This window comes from Macaca nemestrina, chromosome 8, assembly GCF_043159975.1.
Source record: "Macaca nemestrina isolate mMacNem1 chromosome 8, mMacNem.hap1, whole genome shotgun sequence".
In the NCBI taxonomy this organism is placed as follows: Eukaryota; Metazoa; Chordata; class Mammalia; order Primates; family Cercopithecidae; genus Macaca; species Macaca nemestrina.
In genome coordinates this window covers 112,204,944-112,228,667 of record NC_092132.1, presented here as the reverse complement: position 1 = coordinate 112,228,667, position 23,724 = coordinate 112,204,944, and the positions used below count along the sequence as shown (strand labels likewise).

Below are 23,724 nucleotides of genomic sequence, written 5' to 3'. Positions count from 1 at the left end.
TTCTTCCATGAGGAGCTGGGAGGACAGTCTAACATTTGAAAGAGATGACATCTAATACAATAGTTTTAGAACGACTTACTATCTGTGATAAATACGTTAGAAATACTATAATCAGGTTTTCATTAAAGGAATATTTTCACTTAAAAAATGAAATATTGAGAAACCTTACTTCTATTAGAAAACCTGTGAAGGCAAAACATTTTTTTATTTTACAACATATGCCTTTAAAAGATGAAACAGCTGACTCTTTGGTTTTTTTTCCCATGAGCCATTTCAAGAACAGTAAAACTCTTTGATTTAAGGAAACAGATGAATACAACTGATCATTGTTTTAACAATCATAATACCTTAAACAGTGGTTTCTAAAAATATGTTTCAAAGGTGAATTTTCTATTGGAAAAAGTACTTGCTCAGAACATTAAAAAACATAGAGATGGCCGGGCACGGTGGCTCACGCATGTAATCCCAACACTTTGGGAGGCCAAGATAGGCAGATCACGAGGTCAAGAGATCGAGACCATCCTGCCCAACATCGTGAAACCCCGTCTCCACTAAAAATATAAAAATTAACTGGGCGCGGTGGTGCATGCCTGTAGTCGCAGCTACTCGGGATGCTGAGGCAGGAGAATCACTTGAACCTGGGAGACAAAGGTTGCAGTGAGCTGAGATCATACCACTGCACTCCAGCCTGGCAACAGAGCGAGACTCTGTCTTAAAAAAAAAAAAGAGAGATTTCTCCATAAATAATTAGAAAACTCATGTTAAAAATGTTTTCTTTCCGGGCTCAATTCGCTGCCAAAAAAAACGGTTTCTTAGCCAGGCATGATGTTGTTCCTGGTACTCTGGATGCTGAGGTAGGAGGATCACTTGAGTCCAGGAGTTCAAGGCTATAGTTTGCCATGATTGTACCTGTGAAGAGCACAAATCTCTAGTCTGTGCAATATAGCAAGACTCTGTCTCTAAAGATATTGTTAAATATTTTCTTACCATTACAAAGTAATTACTCTTTTTCTTATTCCCTAATTATGATTCTGCAGCCAAAACTGTTACATCAGGTTGTGGAGCAGTTACAGAAGGTTCGTTTTATCACAGATACCCTGTCGAAGGGTGAGACAAAGTTCATGGTAAGTACTTGTTAAGAGTTAGCACATCTAAAAAAAAAACTTGGAGACTGTTTAGTAACCATTCTGAGTGTGTGACTTCATGGTAGCTTTGAATTACTGTCAACAAATAGAGTATCCATGAGACTTTAAAGAAAAATAATCAGCAGGATGCCTGATTCTCATAACTACTCTCAGAATATTTTAGGAAAGAATTTTCTTTTAATTCTCCACTTGTAAATAACAGGTGTCATCAGAATAGTTAATTAGGCCCGGGCATGGCAGGATAATCCCAGCTCTTTGGGAGGCCGAGGTGGGCAGATCGTGAGGTCAGGTGATCAAGACCATCCTGGCTAACATGGTGAAACCCCGTCTCTATTAAAAATACCAAAAATTAGCCAGGCATGGTGGCGGGCGCCTGTAGTCCCAGCTACTTGGGAGGCTGAGGCAGGAGAATCACTTGAACCCGGGAGGCAGAGGTTGCAGTGAGTCGAGATCATACCACTGCACTCCAGCCTGGGTGACAGAGCGAGACTCTGTCTCAAAAAAAAAAGAATAGTTAATGAGGCATAATCTGCTTTTTGAAAATATCAGTAATGACTTTGACACACATTAAGTTTTTCCCTAAAATAGCAAATGGTTCTCATCTTCTCTGACTCAGAATTCTTCAATAAGTGAAGTTAGAATTGATTGAAAAATATTAATCTATTTCAACACCAAAGAAAGAAAAGTCATCACGGTCTGTGATAGAACACTCAGGGGAAGAAACATGTTACATGGAATGGTAACGAGGGAAGTTGATTGGGGGGGAATTAAGACTTAATAATTCAAGATGAATGGCTAGTGGATTAAAAGCAGATTAATAAGTGATTCTGTATACCAACAGGAACGCAGATAGAAATCTAGAATTGAGATTCTTTTTTTTTTTTTTTTTTTTTTTTTTGAGATGGAGTTTTACTCTTATCACCCAGGCTGGAGTGCAGTGGGGTAATCTCGGCTCACTGTAACCTCCGCCTCCCGGGTTCAAGCGATTCTCCTGCCTCACCCTGCCGAGTAGCTGGGATTTCAGGCGCCTGCCACCATGCCCAACTAATTTTTATATTTTTAGTAGAGACTGGGTTTCACCATGTTGTCTGGGCTGGTCTCGAACTCCTGACCTCAGGTGATCTGCCTGCCTCGGCCTCCCAAAGTGCTGGGATTACAGGCATGAGCCACTGTGCCCAGCCTAGAATTAAGACTCTTCCTCTTTTTTGAGACAGGGTCTTGGTCTGTCACCTAGGCTGTAGTGCAGTGACGAAACATGGCTCACTGCAGCCTCAATCTCTGGGGTTCAAGCAGTCCTCCCACCTCAACCTCCTGAGTAGCTGGGACTAAAGGTACACATCACCATGCCCAGCTAATTTTTGTATTTTTTGTGGAGATGGGGTTTCACCATGTTGCTCAGACTGGTCTCGAACTCCTCATCTCAAGTGATCCACCCTCCTTGCCCTCCCAGAGTACTGGGATTACATACATGAGCCACTGTGCCCGGGCCTCTTCTTTCTTAAGGTGACATTTAGTGTTCTGTCACTTATATACATCATTTGAGTCAATTTTCTCCACACCCCACTTTTCCCGGGTTATATGACTGAAAGGAAAGAGACTGTGCTTTTAGAGAGTTGACATGCTAAAATTAGTAAGCGTCTCAGTGCATAGATTTGACAAGAGTTTTAGCCAAAACTAGAAGATAGTTGAGAAAGATAATTAAATTGTCATGTCATTCAGAAAGTAGAGTGGTGTTTGCCAGGGCCTGGAAGGAGGGGGTAATAGGGAGTTCCTGTTTAAATGGCACAGAGTTTCAGTTGCGGAAGATGAAAACATTCTGGACATGGATGGTGGCGATGGTTGCACAACAATGTGAATGTACTTAATGCCACAGAATGGTACACTTAAAAATGGTTAAAATAGTAGTCAGGCACAGTGGCTCATGTCCATAATCCCAGTGACTTGGGAGGCTAAGGTCGGAGAATGGCTTGAGCCCAGGAGTTTGAGGGTATAGTGAGCCATGATCGCATTACTGCACTCTAGCCTGGGTGACAGAGCAAGACCCCATCTCAAAAAAGAAAAGAAAAGAAAAAAAAAGAGATGGCAAATAGATAGTAAATTGTATGTCGTGTATATTTAACCCACACACATATAAAAAATCATGTCATTAAGTTCAGCATGGTGATATTAGTGGGCTGTGAAAGTGTATTTTCTAAGCTGGTCACACTTCAACAACACTTCCAAACGAACTTTGGAAAGATAAAAGTAAAGGTTCTAGTCAGTCTTTGGAAATTAAATCTCTGATTTGTTCTCTTGACTCTGTGAGGTTTTGAAGTCTTACTCTGTTCCCAAAAGTATATACATACATGAGATGATATTAAAAATAGGGCTTGTGTATGCCCCATGAACAGCCTTTTCAAATTTAGGTGAATTTTAATTCACTCTAAATGAATGTTCATGAATCTTACATTTAAGAATATTCAGTCAGATAAAATCCTGAAAACAATATCTGCTAGACAAGCTGGATGTTTTGCACAGTAGAAAAGTGTCTTGCTACATCTGGGCATATTGTGGGGACCTCTCTGGCCTAAATCTCTTCCTCAAGTATCATCCCTGGGAAAGTCACTAGAAATCCTTACTGGGAAGTGTGCCAACTATTTTCAGAGTTAATGACTAGGAAGGTATTTCCACACTACCATGGCAGAAGCCATTTTTTATAATCTTAATGGTGTTCTGCTGTATTCGAAGAGAAATCCAGAGGAAAAACCAACAGAAGCTATAGGAATCCAGCTAGCAAGAATACAAGGTAAAAGGGCCTAGCATGGTGACTCACACCTATAATCTCAGCACTTTGGGAGGCTGAGGCAGGTGAATCACCTGAGGTCAGGAGTTTGAGACCAGCCTGGCCAACATGGCGAAACCCCGTCTCTACTAAAAATACAAAAATTAGCTGGGCGTGGTGGTGGGCGCCTGTAATCCCAGCTACTGAGGAGGCTGAGATGGAAGGGTCGCTTGAACCTGGCAGGCAGTGGTTGCAGTGAGCTGAGATTGCGCCATTGCATTCCAGCCTGGGCGACAGAGCAAGACTCCCTCACCCTCCCAAAAAAAGGAAAAAGTATCATCTAGTGGGCTGGATGTAACCTGAAAAGGAAAGGTGGGTAGCCAGGTCTTTGTGATCTTGTTGATAGTGGTGGACTTGGGTTGTCCCAGTAGTTGCTCAATCAAAGAAAGAAAACCCTTTGCCTAGGAAGTGCAAGGGCAGCCAAATCCCAGTTATTGCTAGAGATGAGGCTAGTTTAGACCTCACTGTGCGTGTGCCACAGGAATGAAGACTAAGGCCACTCACCCATCCTAGGATAGACCTGGGATTGTAGGAACCATGCCCTATCTTGACTTCCCAGTCTTTAAATCATACATCTGGCAGCACATCTAGCGGTATTGACAGGAAAGCATCCCCCAGACATATCTCCAGAAGAAAACAGGCTAAAACACAAGAAGACTGGGTCTGTTTATTTGTTTTTAAGTGTAGAAGATTCAGATGACAATAAGAACAAGAAACTAAGATCTTTAGGTTGCGACGTAGGAATCCATCTCGGTGGTTTTTGACAAAATTTGGATGTTATACCTGTGGTTCATAGTCCCTGGAACTTAAAAAAATACCATAGTTGAGCGTGCTGTTTTGACATTTGTAATCATTGTTAGGAAGAGAAGCACTCGAGGTCAACTTTCAAATCAATTTTAGAGACAGTTAAGAGGTGGTTTGTATCTTTCATTATAGAAGAATAGATTTGGATATAGAAGATAGAGGGTCTTATTCTGGCTCCATTGCTAATACTCTGTGTGGCATTGGGAAGGTGGATTTACTTCTAAAAGGCCTGAGTTTTATCTTTAAAATTGATATTTGCCCTACGTCAGAAGACCGTTATGCAGATCAAAATTAAATAATATATGTGGAAACTTTGAAGAGTTTGTGCAATTATTTGATGTACAAATAAGAATTTGCACAACTTCAGAGATACTGGATCTTCCAAGAGTTGTACAAAGAGAGCTGCACAAATATAAGATGTCATCTGTGTGGAAATGGATCAGGAGAGGAAGGTGACCTGGTAAGGATTAGATTGGGGAACAAAGGAAGGGATAGAGAGAGGATGGTGCCATGAAAGAAGAACAGAATGAGGAGAGTGAGCACCCCCAGGGCAGAAGTTGTATTCAGTCAATTCAGCAAATACATACAAGCATTCCAGGCACTGTTCTGGAAGCTTGGGATGTATCCATGAATTTAAGTAAAACTCACATTTGAGGATTGTGGGAAGGGACTGATAGTTAACAATGAACATAATAAATATGTGAATTATATAATAGGTTAGAGTAGTAAGTGGTTTTTATTTTTTATTTTTTATTTTTTATTTTTTTTGAGACAGAGTCTCACTCTGTTGCCCAGGCTGGAGTGCAGTGGCGCGATCTCGGCTCACTGCAAGCTCCGCCTCCCGGGTTCACGCCATTCTCCTGCCTCAGCCTCCCGAGTAGCTGGGACTACAGGCGCCGGCCACCTCGCCCGGCTAATTTTCTTATATTTTTAGTAGAGACGGGGTTTCACCGTGTTAGCCAGGATGGTCTTGATCTCCTGACCTCGTGATCCACCTGCCTCGGCCTCCCAAAGTGCTGGGATTACAGGCCTGAGCCACCGCGCCCGGCCGTTAAGTGCTATTTTTTAAAAAGGAAGAACAGGGTGTAGGGGAGAGGAGAGTGCAGGAGGCAGTATTAAATAGTGTGGTTGGAGGCAGCCTCATTGAGAACATGAGACTTAGGGAAAGACATAGGGAGTTAGCTAAGCAGATATCTGAGGGAAGAGATAGCCAGGCAGGAGTTCAAGCAGCAAGCCTATGGGAATGAGCGTGACCAAGATATCCGAAGAAGCTAAGAGCTCTAGGCTTCTAAAAGGAAACTGGCTGCAAAATGATTTCAACTTAGGTAGTGAAATAAACCATTCTCATTCCATATTTTTGCAAAACCTCTTCTTGCTATCACCACTTACTAGTCTTAAAGATATGCCTCTCCATGTGTTTTGCAAGTTATCTTCAAGATACAAATTCCTTTAAGCTAATAGTAAACAAACAGTAGGAAAGCCATGGTTATTCCAGATCATCTTGTACAATCATAGTCTTTAGATAATTGAGCTGTTCTTCCTGTGAATATAGTAGCACTCAGAAGAAAAAAAGAGTTTCCTCTGCATTTAACTATTGGTTTTATGTAAGGTGAGTGTCATTCAAATTTCAGTATTTTGTGCAAGTTTGGCCTTGGGTGATTTTCTGTGAAATATCTGCAGTAAGAATTCAAGGGACAATAGGAGATACCATGGCTACTGTGAGGAAATGAAAGAGGCTTTATTTCAGACACTCAGTATGAAGCTCCCCAAATGAAATGCCAAACAAAGCTAATCCACTCAATCTAATACAGAATTTACAGTAAAACAGAGAAATTCTTTAACATTAGCACTTCAGAAAAAGTGCAGGAAATAAAATTAGCCTCAAGGAAAGGAACAAAGCCATGAGATAAAATCCTATTACTGATGTGACAAACAGCAACATCATTCCCTGTGGCATCTAGACATCCGCATCCGCAAGGTAATACCTCCTGGTAATTCCAGGTGGAAATGACTTCTGATCCACTTGAAGGTGGAAGTTGAGTTGGAACTTGTTAGTTCCTAAGAAGGTAGGTATTTTGAAGGTAAACATGTTTCATTAATCTTTCTTCCATAGGAACAGCTCAAGAATTAGTTTAGATTTTAATTTTTCTATTTTGCTGAGTGAAAAAGTATGGCTTTTAGTGGCATGTGTTAACTTGACCACTCTTGGGGACCAGAAGCTTGTCACTTGTGTATTTTTCTTAGAATGTAGCATTTGATACTTTTAATTGGAAATTTGGTGGTGCTAATAGCTTGTTTTGCATATGTATGGGTTACTGACCAGTCCAGATTTTTTGTCCATTTTTCTGGAAAGGGAAAAGATAAAACAGACTTGAATAACTTTTGTTTGAAAACTGTAGAAGTATAATGAAAACTTAACCTGTGGAGAAGGAAGAAAGTGATCCTCTCATTTTCTGATCTCATATTTTTCTTATTTTCCGTGTCTTTCTCCCTTCTAGTATCTGAGAGATTTATTCAATTTCAAACTCTTTTACTTCTGCTACCTATCATTTTAAATTTTGATTTAAACTTTTCCCTGAGGGTTTTCTGTAGTATTCTGTCCTTGCTTCATGGATAGACTATCTTCCGTTATCTGAGACTATTACTGGTAGCTTTTTTGTTTATTTTCTTCTTCCTGCATAATCGTTTCTTCCACCTTGCTCTCTTCTGTTTATTTTGATGTCTGTGTTTTGTGTTCAGTGTTTTCTTTGATTAGTTTCTTGTTTAGAATCATGCAAAGGCCAAATCCTCATAATGAGAATCCTCATTTGCGGTTTCGTGTAGTTCTCTAATTATCATGAAGTGTAATAGAAAGGTGGGATAGTGTATCACTCACAGAAGCTGCTAAAAGTACTCAGAATTCTAGAGCTGCTAATATTAAAAACAAAAATGACCTTGTGTTTTGCTTGATTAAAATTAAGCCTTAAGTTTAGAACATCTTTAAACTTGGTTTAAAATATTCATTTTAGGGTGTTTGCCAGCTTCCCAGTAAAAATGATGAAAAAGAATATCCACACAGAAGAATTGATATCAGGTATTGTTCAGACTTTGTTGCTGACCTGTTAACTTTTCCAAACTTGTCTCGTTTTCTCCCTCCCTTTTTGTATCTTGGAGTTCACATTCATATCTAGAGCCTCTTTTTACTCCCGAGAGCCATATGTTCTTGCCAAATGCAATGTTTAGCTCCAAAGTATATGAAGAGTAATGACTGTCTACAGACTCTGATTTATTTTCTCCAGATTTGCACCTCACCATGATGCCTTCCACAGCTCAAAAGTCGTTTCCTGCCTGGGCTAAGTTAGTTGTATTAAGTGATAATGCGATTTCATTTCTCCACACCTCTTTCAGAACAAAGTTCATAGAAACGTAAACAAATTACAAGGTTGGGGTGATTTGAGCAGTCTACCTCATGATAGTCTTCTCTTCAATTTATTAGACCACTTAGGCTTATCTTAGGTATTTTGTTCCTTATTGATTTTAGGAGTCCTATATTTGCTAAACTTGAAATGCATGGTAAAAAAAATGTATCTACTGTCCATTTTTTTTAGGTTGATACCCAAAGATCAGTATTACTGTGGTGTTCTCTATTTCACTGGGAGTGATATTTTCAATAAGAATATGAGGGCTCATGCCCTAGAAAAGGGTTTCACAATCAATGAGTACACCATCCGTCCCTTGGGAGTCACTGGTGAGTGTCCACGTGTGTATTAGAGATCATTTCTCATCTCGAGAGAAGGTAATTTTCAAAGATACTTTGGTTTAGCAAACCTTCTAATAACTATGCCAGTTAGTGTAGTTTCTTTGTATTTTTAGTCCTTCAGGCAACAAGAAAGGATGTAATGCATAACATGCTCCTAGGCCCTCAGTTGAAAGCCATCAAGGCAAGTGTTATTTCTAGCTTTGTTAAAATGGATTAAATCCTTGCATGCTCAGTAAAACATCTTACTCATCTAAAAAGGTTTTTGTTTTTTGCTGTTGTTTAATGTACCTCCAAGACCCCTGAAAAACTCAAGTATCATTGTTTTCATTGCCACACACTTTGCTTTTAGTGCCACAGTATCTTTGGCCCCATGCTTTTAAAGTTTAAAGAATAAGGATTGCTGAATCTATGCTTAATGGGTCCTGTTAACATTTCACAGTATACTATGTGGTTTACCGTTCTCTACTAGGAGAATGAATTTTTGTCATTTTGTCCTCAAAGTATAAAATAAGGCTTTCATCCCTGGTAGACTAGGGCAGTACTTCTCACAATTCAGTATGCATACCAGCAACATGGGGGCCTCACTAAATTCAGATTCTAACTCCTTGGTCTTGCAGTGGGGCTCAGGATTCTGCATTTCTAGTAAGCTTCTAGATCAGAGGTTTCCAATCTTATAGCTTCCCTGGGCCACACTGGAAGAAGAATAATTGTCTTGGGCCACACATAAAATACACCAAGCTGATGAGCTTTAAAGAAAAAAATCACGAAAACATCTCATCGTGTTTGAAGAAAGTTTACAAATTTGTGTTGGGCCACATTCAAAGCTGTGCTGGGCCTCATGCGGCCCACAGGCCATAGGTTGGATAAGCTTGTTCTAGATGCCAGTGCTGCTAGTCCAAGAACCGAGTTGCAAAGGAACTCACTAGAGTATTTTATATAATACATACTGGCTCCAGCAGAGAGGACAATCAAGAGTGAGGATGACTTGAGTGACTCTAGCTGGGATCCCCAGGTTCCCTTTGTGGCACTGGTGACTCACAAGACGAAGCTCCAGCACAGGCTCCTGGGAGACAATAGAGTGGTCAGTGTCTTTTTTTTTTTTGAAACGGAGTTTCGCTCTTGTTGCCCAGGCTGGAGTGCAATGGCACATTCTCGGCTCACTGCAACCTCTGCCTCCTGGGTTCAAGCGATTCTCCTGCCTCAGCCTCCCGAGTAGCTGGGATTACAGGCATGCGCCACCACACCCGGCTAATTTTGTATTTTTAGTAGAGATGGGGTTTCTCCATGTTGGTCAGGCTGGTCTTGAACTCCTGACCTCAGGTGATCCGCCCGCCTCAACCTCCCAAAGTGCTGGGATTACAGGCGTGAGCTACCACGTCTGCCAGTGTCTTTCTTTTTTAGTGACTTGGTTACCATTTTCCTTTTTCTTCTGAAAGCAAATCCCACACAGCTTTTAATTTTGAACCCTCTATAACTAAACTATAAAACGGGTTCTTACAATAAGTTTTTTCTCTCTGTACTTGTAGGAGTTGCTGGAGAACCCCTGCCAGTGGATAGTGAGAAAGACATCTTTGATTACATCCAGTGGAAATACCGAGAACCCAAGGACCGGAGTGAATGAGGCCTGTGTCCTCCCTGGCAGACACAGCACAATAGGAGTCTTAATTTATTTCTTAACCTTTGCTATGTAAGGGTCTTTAGTGTTTTTAAATGATTGTTTCTTCTTCATGCTTTCGCTTGCAATGTAGTCAATAAAACCTTGTGTACTGTTATTGGATAATGATGTTCTTATTTTCTTAGCAAATATGTTTAGTTTAAATTTTCATATTATGTTCATGATCATACTTTACTATGGGTTTGGTAGAGAGAAATATGAGATGATAGCAGATCTTTAATGGGAGTTTTTATTTTCTCATATTCTGCTCTAGGCTATAAACCACATTACCCCTACTTACTGATCACAAATTAGTTAATTAAGGTACACCCAGAGACTAGCCTCTGGAAGATTGTTCAATATTTTCTAGAAACTAGGGGGGCCGGGCACGGTGGTTCATGCCTGTAATCCCAGTACTTCGGGAGGCTGGGGCAGGTGGATGGCCTGAGGCCAGCAGTTGGAGACTAGCCTGGCCAACATGGTGAAACCCTGTCTCTACCAAAAATACAAAAATTAGCTGGGGATGATGGCAAGTGCCTGTAATCCCAGCTACTTAGGAGGCCGAGGTGGGAAAATTGCTTGAACCTGGGAGGCGGAGGTTGCAGTGAGCCAAGATCATACCACTATACTCTAGTCTGGGCAACAGAGTGAGACTCCATCTCAAAAAAATAAACTAGAGACCTTCATAAATTTAATTTTTTGTTTTGCCCATATTTGATTGTATCAGTCCATTCTTACATTGCTCTAAAAGAATACTGGAGACTGGGTAGTTTATGAAGGAAAAAGGTTTAATTGGCTCATGGTTCTGCAGACTGTATAGGAAGCATGGCACTGGTATCTGCTAAGCTTGCTGGGAGGCCTCAGGAAGGTTTTACTCCTGGTGGGAGATGAAGCGGCAGCAGGCACTTCACATGGCGAAAGCAGGAGCGAGAGAGAGAGAGAAGGTGCCACACTCTTAAACAACCCGATCTTGTGTCAACTAACAGAACTCACTTATCACCAAGGGGATGGTGCTGAGCCATTCATGAGGAGTCCGCCCTCATTGTCCAGTCACCAGGCCCCACCTCCAGTACTGGAGGTCACATTTCAGCCAGGAGTTACGGAAGGGACAAATGTCCAAACCATATCATTGAATCTTGCAATATATACTTATAACCTGAATAGAAAAACAGGTGTATGGTTTATCTCTTAAATGAAATCTGTAGCACTTGCTTGAAATCCACTAGAAAGAGCTCCCCTAAGCACAACCACTTCTACTATGCACAAAATACAGCCTTTTAAACTCCAAACAAAAATTTCACTTTTTTGCCCGAGTCTTCCTCTGGGCTTTTAAGTGCAAGTGGTCAAAATGTATAAATAAAAACACTCCTTGAAAGCCCTGCCTTTCAAATATTAAAATTATATAAATATAAAATAGACAAAGGTATCAAATGGTAAGTAAAGCTACTGAAAACGTGAAAATGCTTTATAACTTGCAAAGGACTATACAAATATAAGATATCTTTTGAAACTTCTTTATTAACCAAATTATTTTGTAGTGAAATGCCATTTCCCTTCTAAGAAATGAATGGAAATAAACAATAGAGTTTTTAAGGAAAAATATAGTATTTGCTGTGATAATTTTCCCTGGTAAGATGTAAGAATTAACTTACTTTTAACTTTAGGTGCTATCATTTTTACCCCCTAGGATACTGTCAGGCACCAGCCCTTTACCAGAAATTGCTTAAAGATGTATTTGGAGAGAGAGATGTGACTCGGTTATAGTATATGTATTTCAAAACGTCATGCTATACACTGTAAATATATACAATTTCAATTCTTTGTTGTTGTTGTTGTTTTGAGACGGAGTCTCGCACTGTTGCCTGGGCTGGAGTGCAATGGTGCGATCTCGGCTCATTGCAACCTCCGCCTCCTGGGTTCAAGCAATTCTCCTGCCTCAATTTCCCAAGTAGCTGGGATTATAGGCGCCTGCCACCATGCCCAGCTAATTTTTTGTATTTTTTAGCAGAGACAAGGTTTTACTGTGTTGGCCAGTCTGGTCTCAAACTCCTGACCTCGTGATCCACCCGCCTCAGCCTCCCAAAGTGCTGGGATTACAGGCGTGAGCCACTGCGCCGGGCCTCAATTCTTGAAGATTTGAATTAATTGAGTCCCTAGATTAGAAATAAATTTTTTTTGTTACAGAGTCCCATCAGTTTTCTGGAAAACCGGACAAAAAACTAAAGCTAGTTTCATTCATCACAAGGTCGCCAACTCTTAGTTCTCTAGTTTCAGGCTATTTCACTTGCTACAAGATTTGATTTTAAGAGAGATCTGTATGGAAGCATTTTAAAGTTAATGTCCAAGATTGAGCTCAAATGCAATGTAGATTCTTCTTTATTTTGAAATATTTATAGCTTTTCTATTTTTTGGCATACTCGTAACCGTGCATGCTGCCGATTGCTGGTCAGTTGGCTTCGACACAGTAGTCCGGGGCCACAGTCGCAACGCTGGAAGATTTCTGGAGCTTGAGCAGTGTCTTTATGCCCTCTCCTGGAGCAGACCTGTCCCTCCAAAAGGACTGGCTTACAAATTTTCGTCCAAAAATGACGAGCACAGCAAAGTCCAGGGCCACAGTCAAAAGTTCTCAGACAACTTTCTCCCTCTTGTCCTGTAACAAGGTTAATGTGGGCTTTAGTGATAAATAAGGAAAGTGGCCTGCCAGGGGTTTGCTACTGGGATAAGGGAATGGGACCTACGACTGACAGACACAAAGTAAAAATAGACACAGCACGCGGGTCTCACAGAGCTAGGTCTTACGCTAAAAGCGGTAATGCAATGGTGACTCCACCCCTACCCATCGGAATTGTTGTTACTGGCTGCAGACTACCTTAGGGTACTCTGTACATGACCCCCACAGCTTCTTATAGAAAGAGATTACAAACAGCACGTGCTCCCTAAGTGTTTCTGGGATGGAGAAGAATAAAATCAATCTCACCCTATCCTTAAGAGGCTGGGAGGAGAAAATGCATTTCTGAAAATGTGCTCAGAATGCTGTTCTTACCCTTCCTGCCTTGTGATTTCTTAATACTTGGCTTCCTCTTGGGTTGGTTTTCCTGGACTGGGTGCCCAGTTGTTACTTCTGCATGTGTGCCATCTTGCTCATCAAGCTGCCTTTCCCATTTTGGGGTTGCGTCTTCCATCGTAGTACAAACATCTGAGGGACAACCAGGTATAACTAGAATTACTAACTTCAAGGGGGAGAAACACAGACACACTAATTATCCTACTGTTGCATAGTTTAGTAGCACCTCTGCCTTCAGTTTATATATAACTTTCTAGATTTCTGGGACATGCACTAAATATTTACATGCTCACATATGGCAGAGAAAGTAGTTAAGTGGAAGTTGGATTCCATTAAAGGTAGTTAATGGTATCCAAGTGGAAATGGAAGTATTTGAATGATTCCAACTTGAGTCTTTCCTTTAAAATCATTATCTCCAAGTCATTGGCAAGAGCTGTTGCCAGGAAATAAATTATTTTGTTTCATGAAGAAAAGGCAGGCCAGGCCTGGTGGCTTATGCCTGTAATCCCAGCACTTTGGGAGGCCAAGGTAGGTGGATCGCCTGAGGTCAGGAGGTCGAGACTAGCCTGACCAACATGGTGAAACCCTGTCTCTACTAAAACCACAAAAATTAGCCGGGCGTGGTAGTGCACGCCTGTAATGCCAGTTACTCCAGAGACTGAGGCAAGAGAACCGCCTGAACCCGGGAGGCCAAGGCTGCAGTGAGCTGAGATCATGCCATTGCACTCCAGCCTGGAAACTCCATCTCCGAAAAAAAAGGAAAAGAAAAGGCAGCTGCATAAACTTACTTCAAGCATGAATCTAGGAAGCGCCATTAGAGAGTATCTACCCTGGAATGTGCTAGTCTATGGGGCTTAGACACTACCTTTGGTTTAAAAACCACTGTTGGTGTTATGGTCGCTCACCATTCATGCAGAGTGTCCCAGGGCAGCACATGGCATCTCGCTGGCACCTCCTCTGCAACCCACGACATGTAGCACAGAACGGCTTCTCATTGTGGGACTGGAGGCAGAACTTTCTGGTATTGCAGTCCGTGTCAGACAGGCACTGTGAGCCCTGTGGAGGGAATCTGTTGTCACAAGGCTAGGAAACCCAACACGATGGAAGGCAGGAGGTGGAGGGAGCCAAAGGACAGTGGCGCTGTGACAAACCCCAGGCAGCATCTTATTTTCCAGTGGAAATGGTTTTCTCCCACAAAGGGAAGCTCAGGTCACCTGGGGAGAGACCCAGGCCCTGCAAAGGCTATTTGAGTTTGAAAAATTGTCTTAACTCAGAATTTAGTTTTCCTGTGCTCTTTGTGAAAATGGAAAAAAATGGTTTCCTATGTGTGTCTTAACAGGTGATTATGAGATTTTCAATATATCTTAACTCTAGAAGCTGGCTGCAGTTTAATTAAATATACTATTGATGTTTTGGGCATTCTTGTTTGATTTTTCACTCTAGTGAATCACATTTAGCTCGCAGACCCTCCCTAAGTGAACTGTCCTTTGATTTTCAATGATGCCTCATTGACATAGAGAAAGAGATAGCGAAGATCAATTGTTCTCATCCACAGTTGATACTTTTAATGTTGGTATAGTATATATGATATATGTAATAATAGATAGGATATATAATAACATATACACATATACAAAGCGATCCCTAAAACAACTCTCTCTGTGAAGTTAGACGGTGACAAGGCAATGCATCATGGTCCTCTGTTTAAATTCTCATTCCCATGTTTGCCAGCTTTGTGAGCTTGGGTAAGCTCTTCAAAATCTCTGAGTCTTATTTCCTCATCTGGAATCAGGGGGTGTTTCATCTATCTCAAATTGTGAGGAAGGAGTACATGAGGTATCACATGTAAAAGAGCTGGCACATGGTAGAGCTTCCAAAGTGTTCGTTTATTCCCTGATTTATAGACAAACTTATGGCCAAATGATGTGAAAAGCCACTGTGTTTATTTCATACATTCATGCTAAGGCCACTGATCCTACCAGGGTGCCCTCCCAAATCCAAAACCAATTCAATTTACCTGCTAGATAAGACATTTCACACATGAATCAAAACGACTTACTGAAGCCCAAACAGAACACCCCGACTGTCAGCAGCCCCGTACCTCAGCCCCTCCCTAGCAGCCTTACCTTCCGGGCCCCAAGCAGGTCGGCAGAGCTCCTGATGTTGTTGAAGTCCAGGACCAGAGCTCCCAGGGGAGAGCAGAGCCAGCTCAGTCCCAGCAGGACGGCCGCCGCCATCCTTCAATCCCTGGGCTCCTGGAGGGTCTCAGCACTGTGCGTCACCGAAGCGAGGCTGCTCTCCACCCAGAGCAGAGCTTCCACTAAGGTGGCAACTCAGTATGTCGTCTGTTTGTCACTGCTTTTTCTGAAAGAGAAGCAAACCTTAGTCTGAGTAAGGTGCGTGAAATCGGCTGAGCAAAGTCTGACCAGCAGGTTCCTCCTTTAACTATTTATAACCAGATGTGCCCCCTCCCCGTTCTGTTCCTTCCTCCTGCCCCACACAAGCTTCAACAAATCCCTTCAAATCTGTTTGATCAATCGTTCAAAACAAGGACTCAATAGAAGGAGAGAAGAGGCAGGGCCACGCGGCTTCTCCTCCAGGGGTTGAATCCCTCTTAATTATTGCATATCAAAGATAGTTCAAAGGGCCACGGCAGAGCAGGATGTCTGTATCAAAGGCAAACTGATAATCACCTGCATTTCCTACCTTCAGTAATCCTTTGGGGGTAGGGAGGGAGTCTGTCCTAAGATCTGTTTTCACAGCTAATTGTGCTCAAAGAAAGGATGAATCATACTGGCCAATATGCTATAGAGGATGCCAAAAACTAATGAGGTACAAAATACACTGAGAAGCTGTAAACTGGGCTTCAGATAGTGAAGACAGATAGAAAAAGAGAAAACGCCCCCTGATTAGCTCTGGCATCCAGATGTAACAGCACCTGTTCTGACTAAATGCCATTTGGGAAATTACTTTCCTTTAAATGAAAATTGAACTGTTTGAAGTTAAGGTTCTTAGGAAAGTAATGTAATTTATGAAAGTCCCATTTTTCAGTGGTGGGGACAATGATAGAAAGCCCATTTTACACAATTCAGTAGAAGCTTTGGGTCCATTTTATCAGCAATATATTTAATTTGCATTGTATTATGTATCGCTTCTCGGCCTTTTGGCTAAGATCAGGTGCACTGCATTATGTAAAACTCACTTAAGCAAAATGAGGATCCAAGTCTCTGGCTGATTTCAGATGAAATTTCATGTATTTCCAATTTTCCTAATACGAATTTTTTAAAACTTCTGCTTCATCCCTTTCCTGTCTGATTTTTTTTTTTTTTTCCATTTGGACTATTAGAGAAGTCAGGTAATTTAGACATGTGCTTATCACTGTCGTAAATACTTTAAGAGTAGAACAATCTAGATCTGTGTCAAAAAATCATTTTTTTCTTCATTGTTTCATTGCTCTTAGCATAGAGTCATCTGAAAGTGCATTTTTTTCTATGCCATAAATGATAATCTTATTATTTACTACGTTTTCCTGCAGAACAACCTAACATCAGTTCATTAACATGAATCTCGGCATTCTGTGCATGAGAACATTCTCAATTTTGAGTAATGCAGCGCCGTTCTGAAGGTGATGCAGGTGATTCAAGCCTTCCCACTACTTGGCTCTCGTCCTTGGGTTGGTGTTGCTTGTCTACCTCTCATATGGAAGTTACTTATTTTAATCCCTTAAACTGACAACATCAAACACCCTTTGATAGCGTGATAACCCTGGTGACTAGGGGTATTACAGAATTTATTTTGAAGTTGGACAATTATGACCAAGGATAAAGGAGAGAGCCCCAGGGTTCTGTCTCTGCTGGGTTTCTCTGCTTCCTGCTGCCTCACTGTAAGGGAATTTCAGGTTACCAAAAGCCCCTGGCAATATACACAGGTGAAAAGAACCTATGGGAACTCCTGTAACACGGCACAAACAGCCACTGAGCACTTAGCAGGAGCAGAGCCTCAGATTAGATGTCGGGAATAAAATTTGAAACTCCAATGGCCTGGCACAGTGGCTCACACCTGTAATCTCAGCACTTTGGGAGGCCAAGGTGGGAAGATCTCCTGAACTGGGGAGTGCAGATGTGTAGGAATGCTAGGTATGGTTGGTTAATGCCAATGGTGACTATTATCAGACCTAGTTGGCTTGAAGTAGAGAAGGCTACAATTTTTTTAATATCGTTTTGTGTGAGAGCGCAAATGGCTGTGAATAGGGTGGTAATGGCTCCTAGGCATAATGTAAGATTTTGGATCAATATGTTGTTTTCTATTAAAGGGTGGAAGCGAATGAGTAAGAATACTCCGGCGACGACTATGGTGCTAGAGGGAAGTAAAGCTGAGACTGGAGTTGGGCCTTCCATGGCAGAAGGCAGTCAGGGGTGGAGGCCAAATTGGGCTGATTTTCCTGCTGCTGCCAGGAGAATACCTATTAGTGGAAGGAGATTTAAGTTGGAGTTCAGGGCTAGTATTTGTTGAAAGTCTCATGAGTTGTAATGTAAGAGAAATCATGTTATAGCTAGGATAAGACCAATGTCACCAATGCGGTTATATAGGATTGCTTGGATGGCTGCTGTGTTGGCGTCTGTTCGAGCATGTCATCAGCTAATTAGGAGGAAAGATATAATTCCTACGCCCTCTCAGCCAATGAAGAGTAGGAAAAGGTTGTTAGCGGTGACTAGAATTAGTATGGCAGTGAGGAAAATAAGGAGGTATTTGAAGAATTGATTGATATTTGGATCTGAGCTTATGTATCATAGCGAGAATTCTATAATGGACCAGGTGATGAATAGTGCGATTGGAATGAATATTATGGAGAAGTAATCCAGTTTAAAGCTTAATGTTAGATTTAATGTTTGGGTTATTATTCAATGTCAACTCCAAATGATTGTTTCTTGGTTTAGGAAAATGTATAAGGTTGTTGAAAGAAAGCTAGTAACAAAAGCATATATTACAGTTAATTTTACATAATTTGGGTATGAGCGTTTTTTGTTAGGGTTGATGAGGGCGGCAAAGATTGGGAGAGTTAGGGAGGTGAGGGTTGTTATTATAATAGGAGTATACATGGTTGTTACTTTTATTTGGAGTTGCACCAATGTTTTTGGCTCCTAAGGCCAATGGATAGCTGTTATCCTTTAAAAGTTGAGAAAGCCGTAATTTTAAACACGGAAGCATGGATTAGCAGTCCTTGCGAGTTTTCTCGGTAAATAAGAAGTGGTAGGCTTCTATAGTTAGGTTCACAATCTAATGTTTTGATTAAACTATATTTACAGGAGGTAAACCCTAGAATGATGTTGGGGTTGAGGGATAGAAGAATAATCAGGGCGAGGTGTATAAATATTAATGTATTTTCTCGTGTGAAGGAAGGTTTTATGTTAATTATGTGGTATGTAAGTGTTCCTTGTTGCATTGTGATAAACATGTGGAGGGAGTAGAGAGCTGTGATTAGTATGTTGAGTCCTGTTAGTATAATAGTAATATGGGATCAGGAAAATAAGGTTGTGATTACAAAGAGTTCGCCTAGTAGGTTGATGGTGGGGGTAGGGCAAGATTGGTGAGGTTTACTGTGAATCATCAAAAGGCTATTAATGGGAGTAGGGTTTGGAGTCCTCGAGATAGTAGTATGATGCGGCTGTGGGTATGTTCATAGTTTGAGTTAGCTAGGCAGAAATATATGGAGGAGGTAAGTCCATGGGCAATTATAAGGATGGTTGCGCCAGAGAAGCTTCAGGGGGTTTGGATGAGGGAGGCTACGATTACTAGGGCTATGTGACTTACAGAAGAGTATGCGATGAGTGATTTTAAGTCTGTTTGTCGGAGACATGTTGAGCTTGTTATGATTATGCCTCATAGGGATAACATAAGGAATGGATAGGCCATGTGTTCTGTTAAGGGGTCAAGAATGGAAGTAAGTCATATTATGCCATAGCCACCTAGTTTTAGGAGTACCGCGGCAAGAACTATTGATCCTGCAATAGGGGCTTCAACATGAGCTTTGGGGAGTCATAAGTGTAAGCCATATAGAGGTATTTTTGTTATAAAAGCTATTATGCATGCTAGTCAGGTAAAGTTGTGGGATCAGGTAGTTGTTAGTTTTTGGTTTGTGAATGTTAGTAGTATAATGTTTAGTGAGCCTGTGTTGTTGTAGGTGTGGTTTAGTATAATGAGTAGGGGTAGAGAGCCAGTTAGTGTGTAGAATAGAAAATATGTGCTTGCGTTGAGACGTTCTGCTTGGTTGCCTCATTTAGTGATGATAATTAGGGTGGGAATGAGGGTGGTTTCAAATAGAATGTAGAATATAATTAGGTCTGTAGCCATGAATGTCAGAATTAAGGTGATTTGTAGGAAAATTATTATGGAAAGGTAAAGTTTCTTTTGTGAAGGGGGTTCGTTGCATAGGTGATATTGACTCGCTATAATTATGAGGGGTAGGAGTCAGGCAGTCAGTATTAGGAGGGGTGTTGTTAGTGGGTCAGAGGATAAGTAGGTTGAGTAATTAAGGAGATTGTTGTTGGTTTGGTTAAAGAATAATAGGGGAATGAGGCTGATAGTTAGGCTGTGTGTAGTCAAGTTGATTCAGATTGTATTAATTTTGGAGAATCATGTCACAGGTAGTAGCATGATTGTGGGAATGATTATTTTTAGCATTGAAGCAGGCTTAAGTTGTGAATATAATCTAGCCCATATGTATTGGAGATTGAGATTAGTAAGGCAAGGCCTACTGCTGCTTTGCAAGCGGCAAATACTAGTAGGATGATGGGTATAATGTTGATTAAAGGGAAATGTATGTTCGAGGCAATGAGGGCAGTTATGATAAAAAGTTATATTATTATTATTCCTTCTAGACAGAGGAGGGAAGCTATTAGGTGTGAACGGTAAATTAATATGCCTAGAAGTGAGATGGTAAATGCTAATATAATGTTTATGTGGGTAGGAGTCATTTGGTTAGTATGGCTATCATAATCTAATGAGTCGAAATCATTTGTTTTATTTAAACTACTTACCAACTCGGTCCAATCTAGTCCTTTTTGAGTTCATTCGTAGGCTAAACTGAGAATTAGGATAATGATAAAAGCAATGGTTGATTTGATTATTATTGGGAGGTTTGTTGTTTGGATAGCTCACGGTAGGGATAGTAGTAGAGCGATCTCTAGGTCAAATAGTAGAAAAGTGATGGCGACTAGGAAAAACTTTATTGAGAATGGGATGCGAGCAGGATTTAGGGGATCAAATCCACACTCGTAGGGGTTAGTTTTTTCTGCATAGGAGTTGAGTTGGGGTAATCAGAATATGATAATTATTAGTAGCGAGGTTAAGAGGGTATTGATTATTAAGGCTAGTACTAGGTTGATTACTCTTTTTTGAATATTGTCAAAACTAATTGATTGGAAGTCAATTGTACTGGTTATACTAAAAGAGTAGGACCCTCATCAATAGATAGAAATATAGAGGAATAGTCAGACGACATCTACGAAGTGCCAGTATCAAGCGGCGGCCTCGAAGCCGAAATGGTGGTTTGATGTGAAATGGTATAGTAGTTGGCGAATGAGGCAAATAAAAAGGAATGTGGATCCAATAATAACGTGAAGCCCATGGAAGCCTGTGGCGACGAAAAATGTTGAACCGTAAATGCCATTGGAGATGGTGAAAGGTGCTTCAAAGTATTCTGAGATTTGTAGTAGAGTGAAGTAGGTGCCTAGTAGAATTGTAATAAGTAGGGCTTGGATTGTTTGTTTTCGGCTACTATTTATGAGGCTGTGATGGGCTCAGGTGATTGTGACTCCGGATGCGAGTAGTACGGAGGTGTTTAGGAGGGGTACTTCTAGGGGGTTTAAAGGGGTAATGCCTGTTGGTGGTCAATGGCCTCCCAAGCAGGGTGTTGGGGCAAGACTTGAGTGGTAAAATGCTCAGAAGAAGCTAATAAAGAAGAAGACTTCTGAGATGATGAACAATGTTATTCCATATCGAAGGCTTTTTTGGACGGGTGTTGTGTGGTGGCCTTGATATGTGCTCTCTCGTACAATATCACGTCACCATTGATATAAGGTTAGTGTGTTGGTTAGTAGGCCTAATACCAGTAGGGTGGTAGAGTAGAAGTGGAATCATATAACTAAGCCAGATGTTATCAGAAGAGCTGATAGGGCTCCTGTCAGTGGCCAGGGACTGGGTTTAACTATGTGATAGGCATGGAGTTGGTGAGTCATTAGGTGTTGTTGTGTAGATAGAGGCTGACTAAGAGTGTGAAGACGTAGCCTTGGATCAGGGCTACTGCAATTTCTAGGATGGTTAGTAGTGTTAGGAGTATAGTGGTTAGTAGGGCAATGGAGAAGTTGATGGTTAATAGTACTAGTACAGCGTTTCCAATTAGGTGCATTAGTAGATGGCCAGCTGTGATATTGGCGGTTAGTCGTACAGCTAGGGCTACTGGTTGAATAAGTAGGCTAATAGTTTCGATTATTACTAGTATAGGAATGAGTGGTGTGGGTGTACCTTGTGGTAGAAGATGAGCCAGGGAATTTTTAGTTTTAAAGCGAAGCCCTATGATCACTGTGCCAGCTCATAGGGGAATTGCTATGGCTAGGTTTATGGAAAGTTGGGTGGTTGGTGTAAATGAGTGGGGCAGGAGTCCTAAGAGGTTTGTTGTGGTAATAAAGGCAATTAGAGACGTTAGTATTAGAGATCAGGTTTGTCCTTTAACGTTGTGAATTATTATTATTTGTTTTAGAGTAAGTTGAGTTAGGTTTTGTTGAATGGTAATTAGTTGATTGTTAATAAGATATTTAGAGGTTGGGATTAGTAACATGGGGAATAGGATGATGGGGATTGTAGCGGGTTGGCCTAGGATTGTTGGAGTTGAGAATGGGGTAAACAGATTTTCGTTCAGGAAAATCTGAGATTCTGTCTCCACAAAAAAAAATATTGAGATTCTGTCTCCACAAAAAAAAAAAAAAAAAAAAAAAAAAAAAAGGTCAGGCGCGGTGGCTGATGCCTGTAATCCTCAGCACTTTGGGAGGCCGAGGTGGGTGGATCACCTGAGGTCAGGAGTTCGAGACCAGCCTGGCCAATACAGTGAAACCCCGTCTCTACCAAAAATATAAAAACTAGCCAGGCGTGGTGGTGGGCGCCTGTAATCCCAGCTACTCGGGAGGCTGAGGCAGGAGAATTGTTTGAACCCAGGAGACGGAGGTTGTGGTGAGCCAACACGGTGCCACTGCACTCCAGCCTCGGCGACAGAGTGAGACTCCATCCCCCCACAAAAAAATTAGCCAGGCATAGTGGTGTTCACCTGTAGTTTCAGCGACTCAGGAAGCTGAGGTGGGAGGATCATTTAAGCCCAGGAGATTGAGGCTGCAGTGAGGTGCAGTGAGCTATAATTGCACCACTACACTCCACCCTCTCTCTCTCTATATATATATATTCTGCACTCCACCCTCTCTCTATATACATATTCTCTCTCTCTCTAAAGAGAGAGAGAGAGATCCAGAGAGAGAAAGATTCAGACAGAAAACTTGTATGTATGGATGACTGGGCCTGGGTGAGAGAGACAGCAAGTGTGAGGTCCAGACAGAAGACATATATGTATGGATGATTTCAATATATTATAATTGATTTCAATATATTATGTCAAGCACTAAAATAAAGGTATAATGTAAGGGTGGAGGACTTACAAAGATATAAATACAGAGGAAGGCATGATTGAGACTTTCTAGAGAAATAAAGGAATGTGTTTACAGATGAGGTAATATTTGAGCTGAATTTTGTGGTTGCATAGGAGCTTCCTAGGTTGGGAAGTTGGAGATGTCCTCACCTGGGCTCAGAGGGTGAGGTGTGTGCGAGGGCGAGGAGGTGCACTCAGGTGCTAGTGAGAGATTCTGTGGCTGCGGCAGATGATGGAAGGACGAGATGAAGCAAGATGCAGACCCTGATATGCTGTGCTAAGAAAATCAGATTCTATTCTCTGCACGATATAAAGTCATTGGAGATATTTCAGACTGAGAATGGCATGGTCAGCTGGGTGCAGTGGCTCATGCTTGTACCCAGCACTTCGTGAGGAGGATAAGGCAAGAGGACCACTTGAGGCCAGGGAGCAGGGAGCACTTGAGGCAGGGAGCCCGAACAACAAAGCAAGACCTTGTCTCCACAAAAAATAAAAAACATCAGCTGGGCATGCCAGCATGTGCCTGGAGTCTCTGTTACTTGGGAGGCTGAGGTGGGAGGATCACTTGAAGCCAGGAGTTCAAGACCAGCCTGAGCAACATAACAAGACTCCATCTCTACGAAAAATACAAAAATTACCCTGGTGTGGTGGCACGTGTCTGTAGTCCTAGCTGTTCAGGAGGCTGAGGTAAGAGGATCGCTTGAGCCTAGGAGTTCAAGGCTGCATGATCATATCGCTGCACTCAAGCCTGGGTGACAAAGCGAGACCCTGTCCTCCCACCAAAAAGAAGGAAGGAAAGAAGGAAG

At 41.5% G+C, this 23,724-nt stretch overlaps 2 protein-coding genes across 3 annotated transcripts in view; one reads left to right on the top strand and one right to left on the bottom strand.

Moving 5' to 3' along the window:
• The window catches only part of LOC105476526 (DNA polymerase beta), a 39,991-nt gene extending 29,710 nt beyond the window's left edge, over positions 1 to 10,281 (top strand). The window contains exons 11-14 of one of the 2 annotated variants that reach the window (XM_011732513.3): positions 1,038 to 1,124; positions 7,779 to 7,843; positions 8,358 to 8,497; positions 10,036 to 10,281. In XM_011732513.3, the coding sequence (XP_011730815.1) occupies positions 1,038 to 1,124; positions 7,779 to 7,843; positions 8,358 to 8,497; positions 10,036 to 10,130 (387 nt within the window). In that variant the 3' untranslated portion in view covers positions 10,131 to 10,281. Of the gene's footprint in view, positions 1 to 1,037; positions 1,126 to 2,875; positions 5,578 to 7,778; positions 7,844 to 8,357; positions 8,498 to 10,035 lie in introns of those variants that run through there. The other variant, XM_071068328.1, reaches the window with a different exon arrangement.
• Positions 10,282 to 12,516: 2,235 nt separating this feature from the next.
• Positions 12,517 to 15,811, bottom strand: LOC105476524 (dickkopf WNT signaling pathway inhibitor 4). The gene is made up of 4 exons (XM_011732510.2): positions 15,354 to 15,811; positions 14,133 to 14,283; positions 13,207 to 13,359; positions 12,517 to 12,813 (listed from the first exon to the last, which is right to left on the bottom strand). The coding sequence occupies exons 1-4, from the start codon at positions 15,462 to 15,464 to the stop codon at positions 12,554 to 12,556; spliced, it is 675 nt and encodes a 224-aa protein (XP_011730812.2). The 5' UTR covers positions 15,465 to 15,811; the 3' UTR covers positions 12,517 to 12,553.
• Positions 15,812 to 23,724: the final 7,913 nt, after the last annotated feature.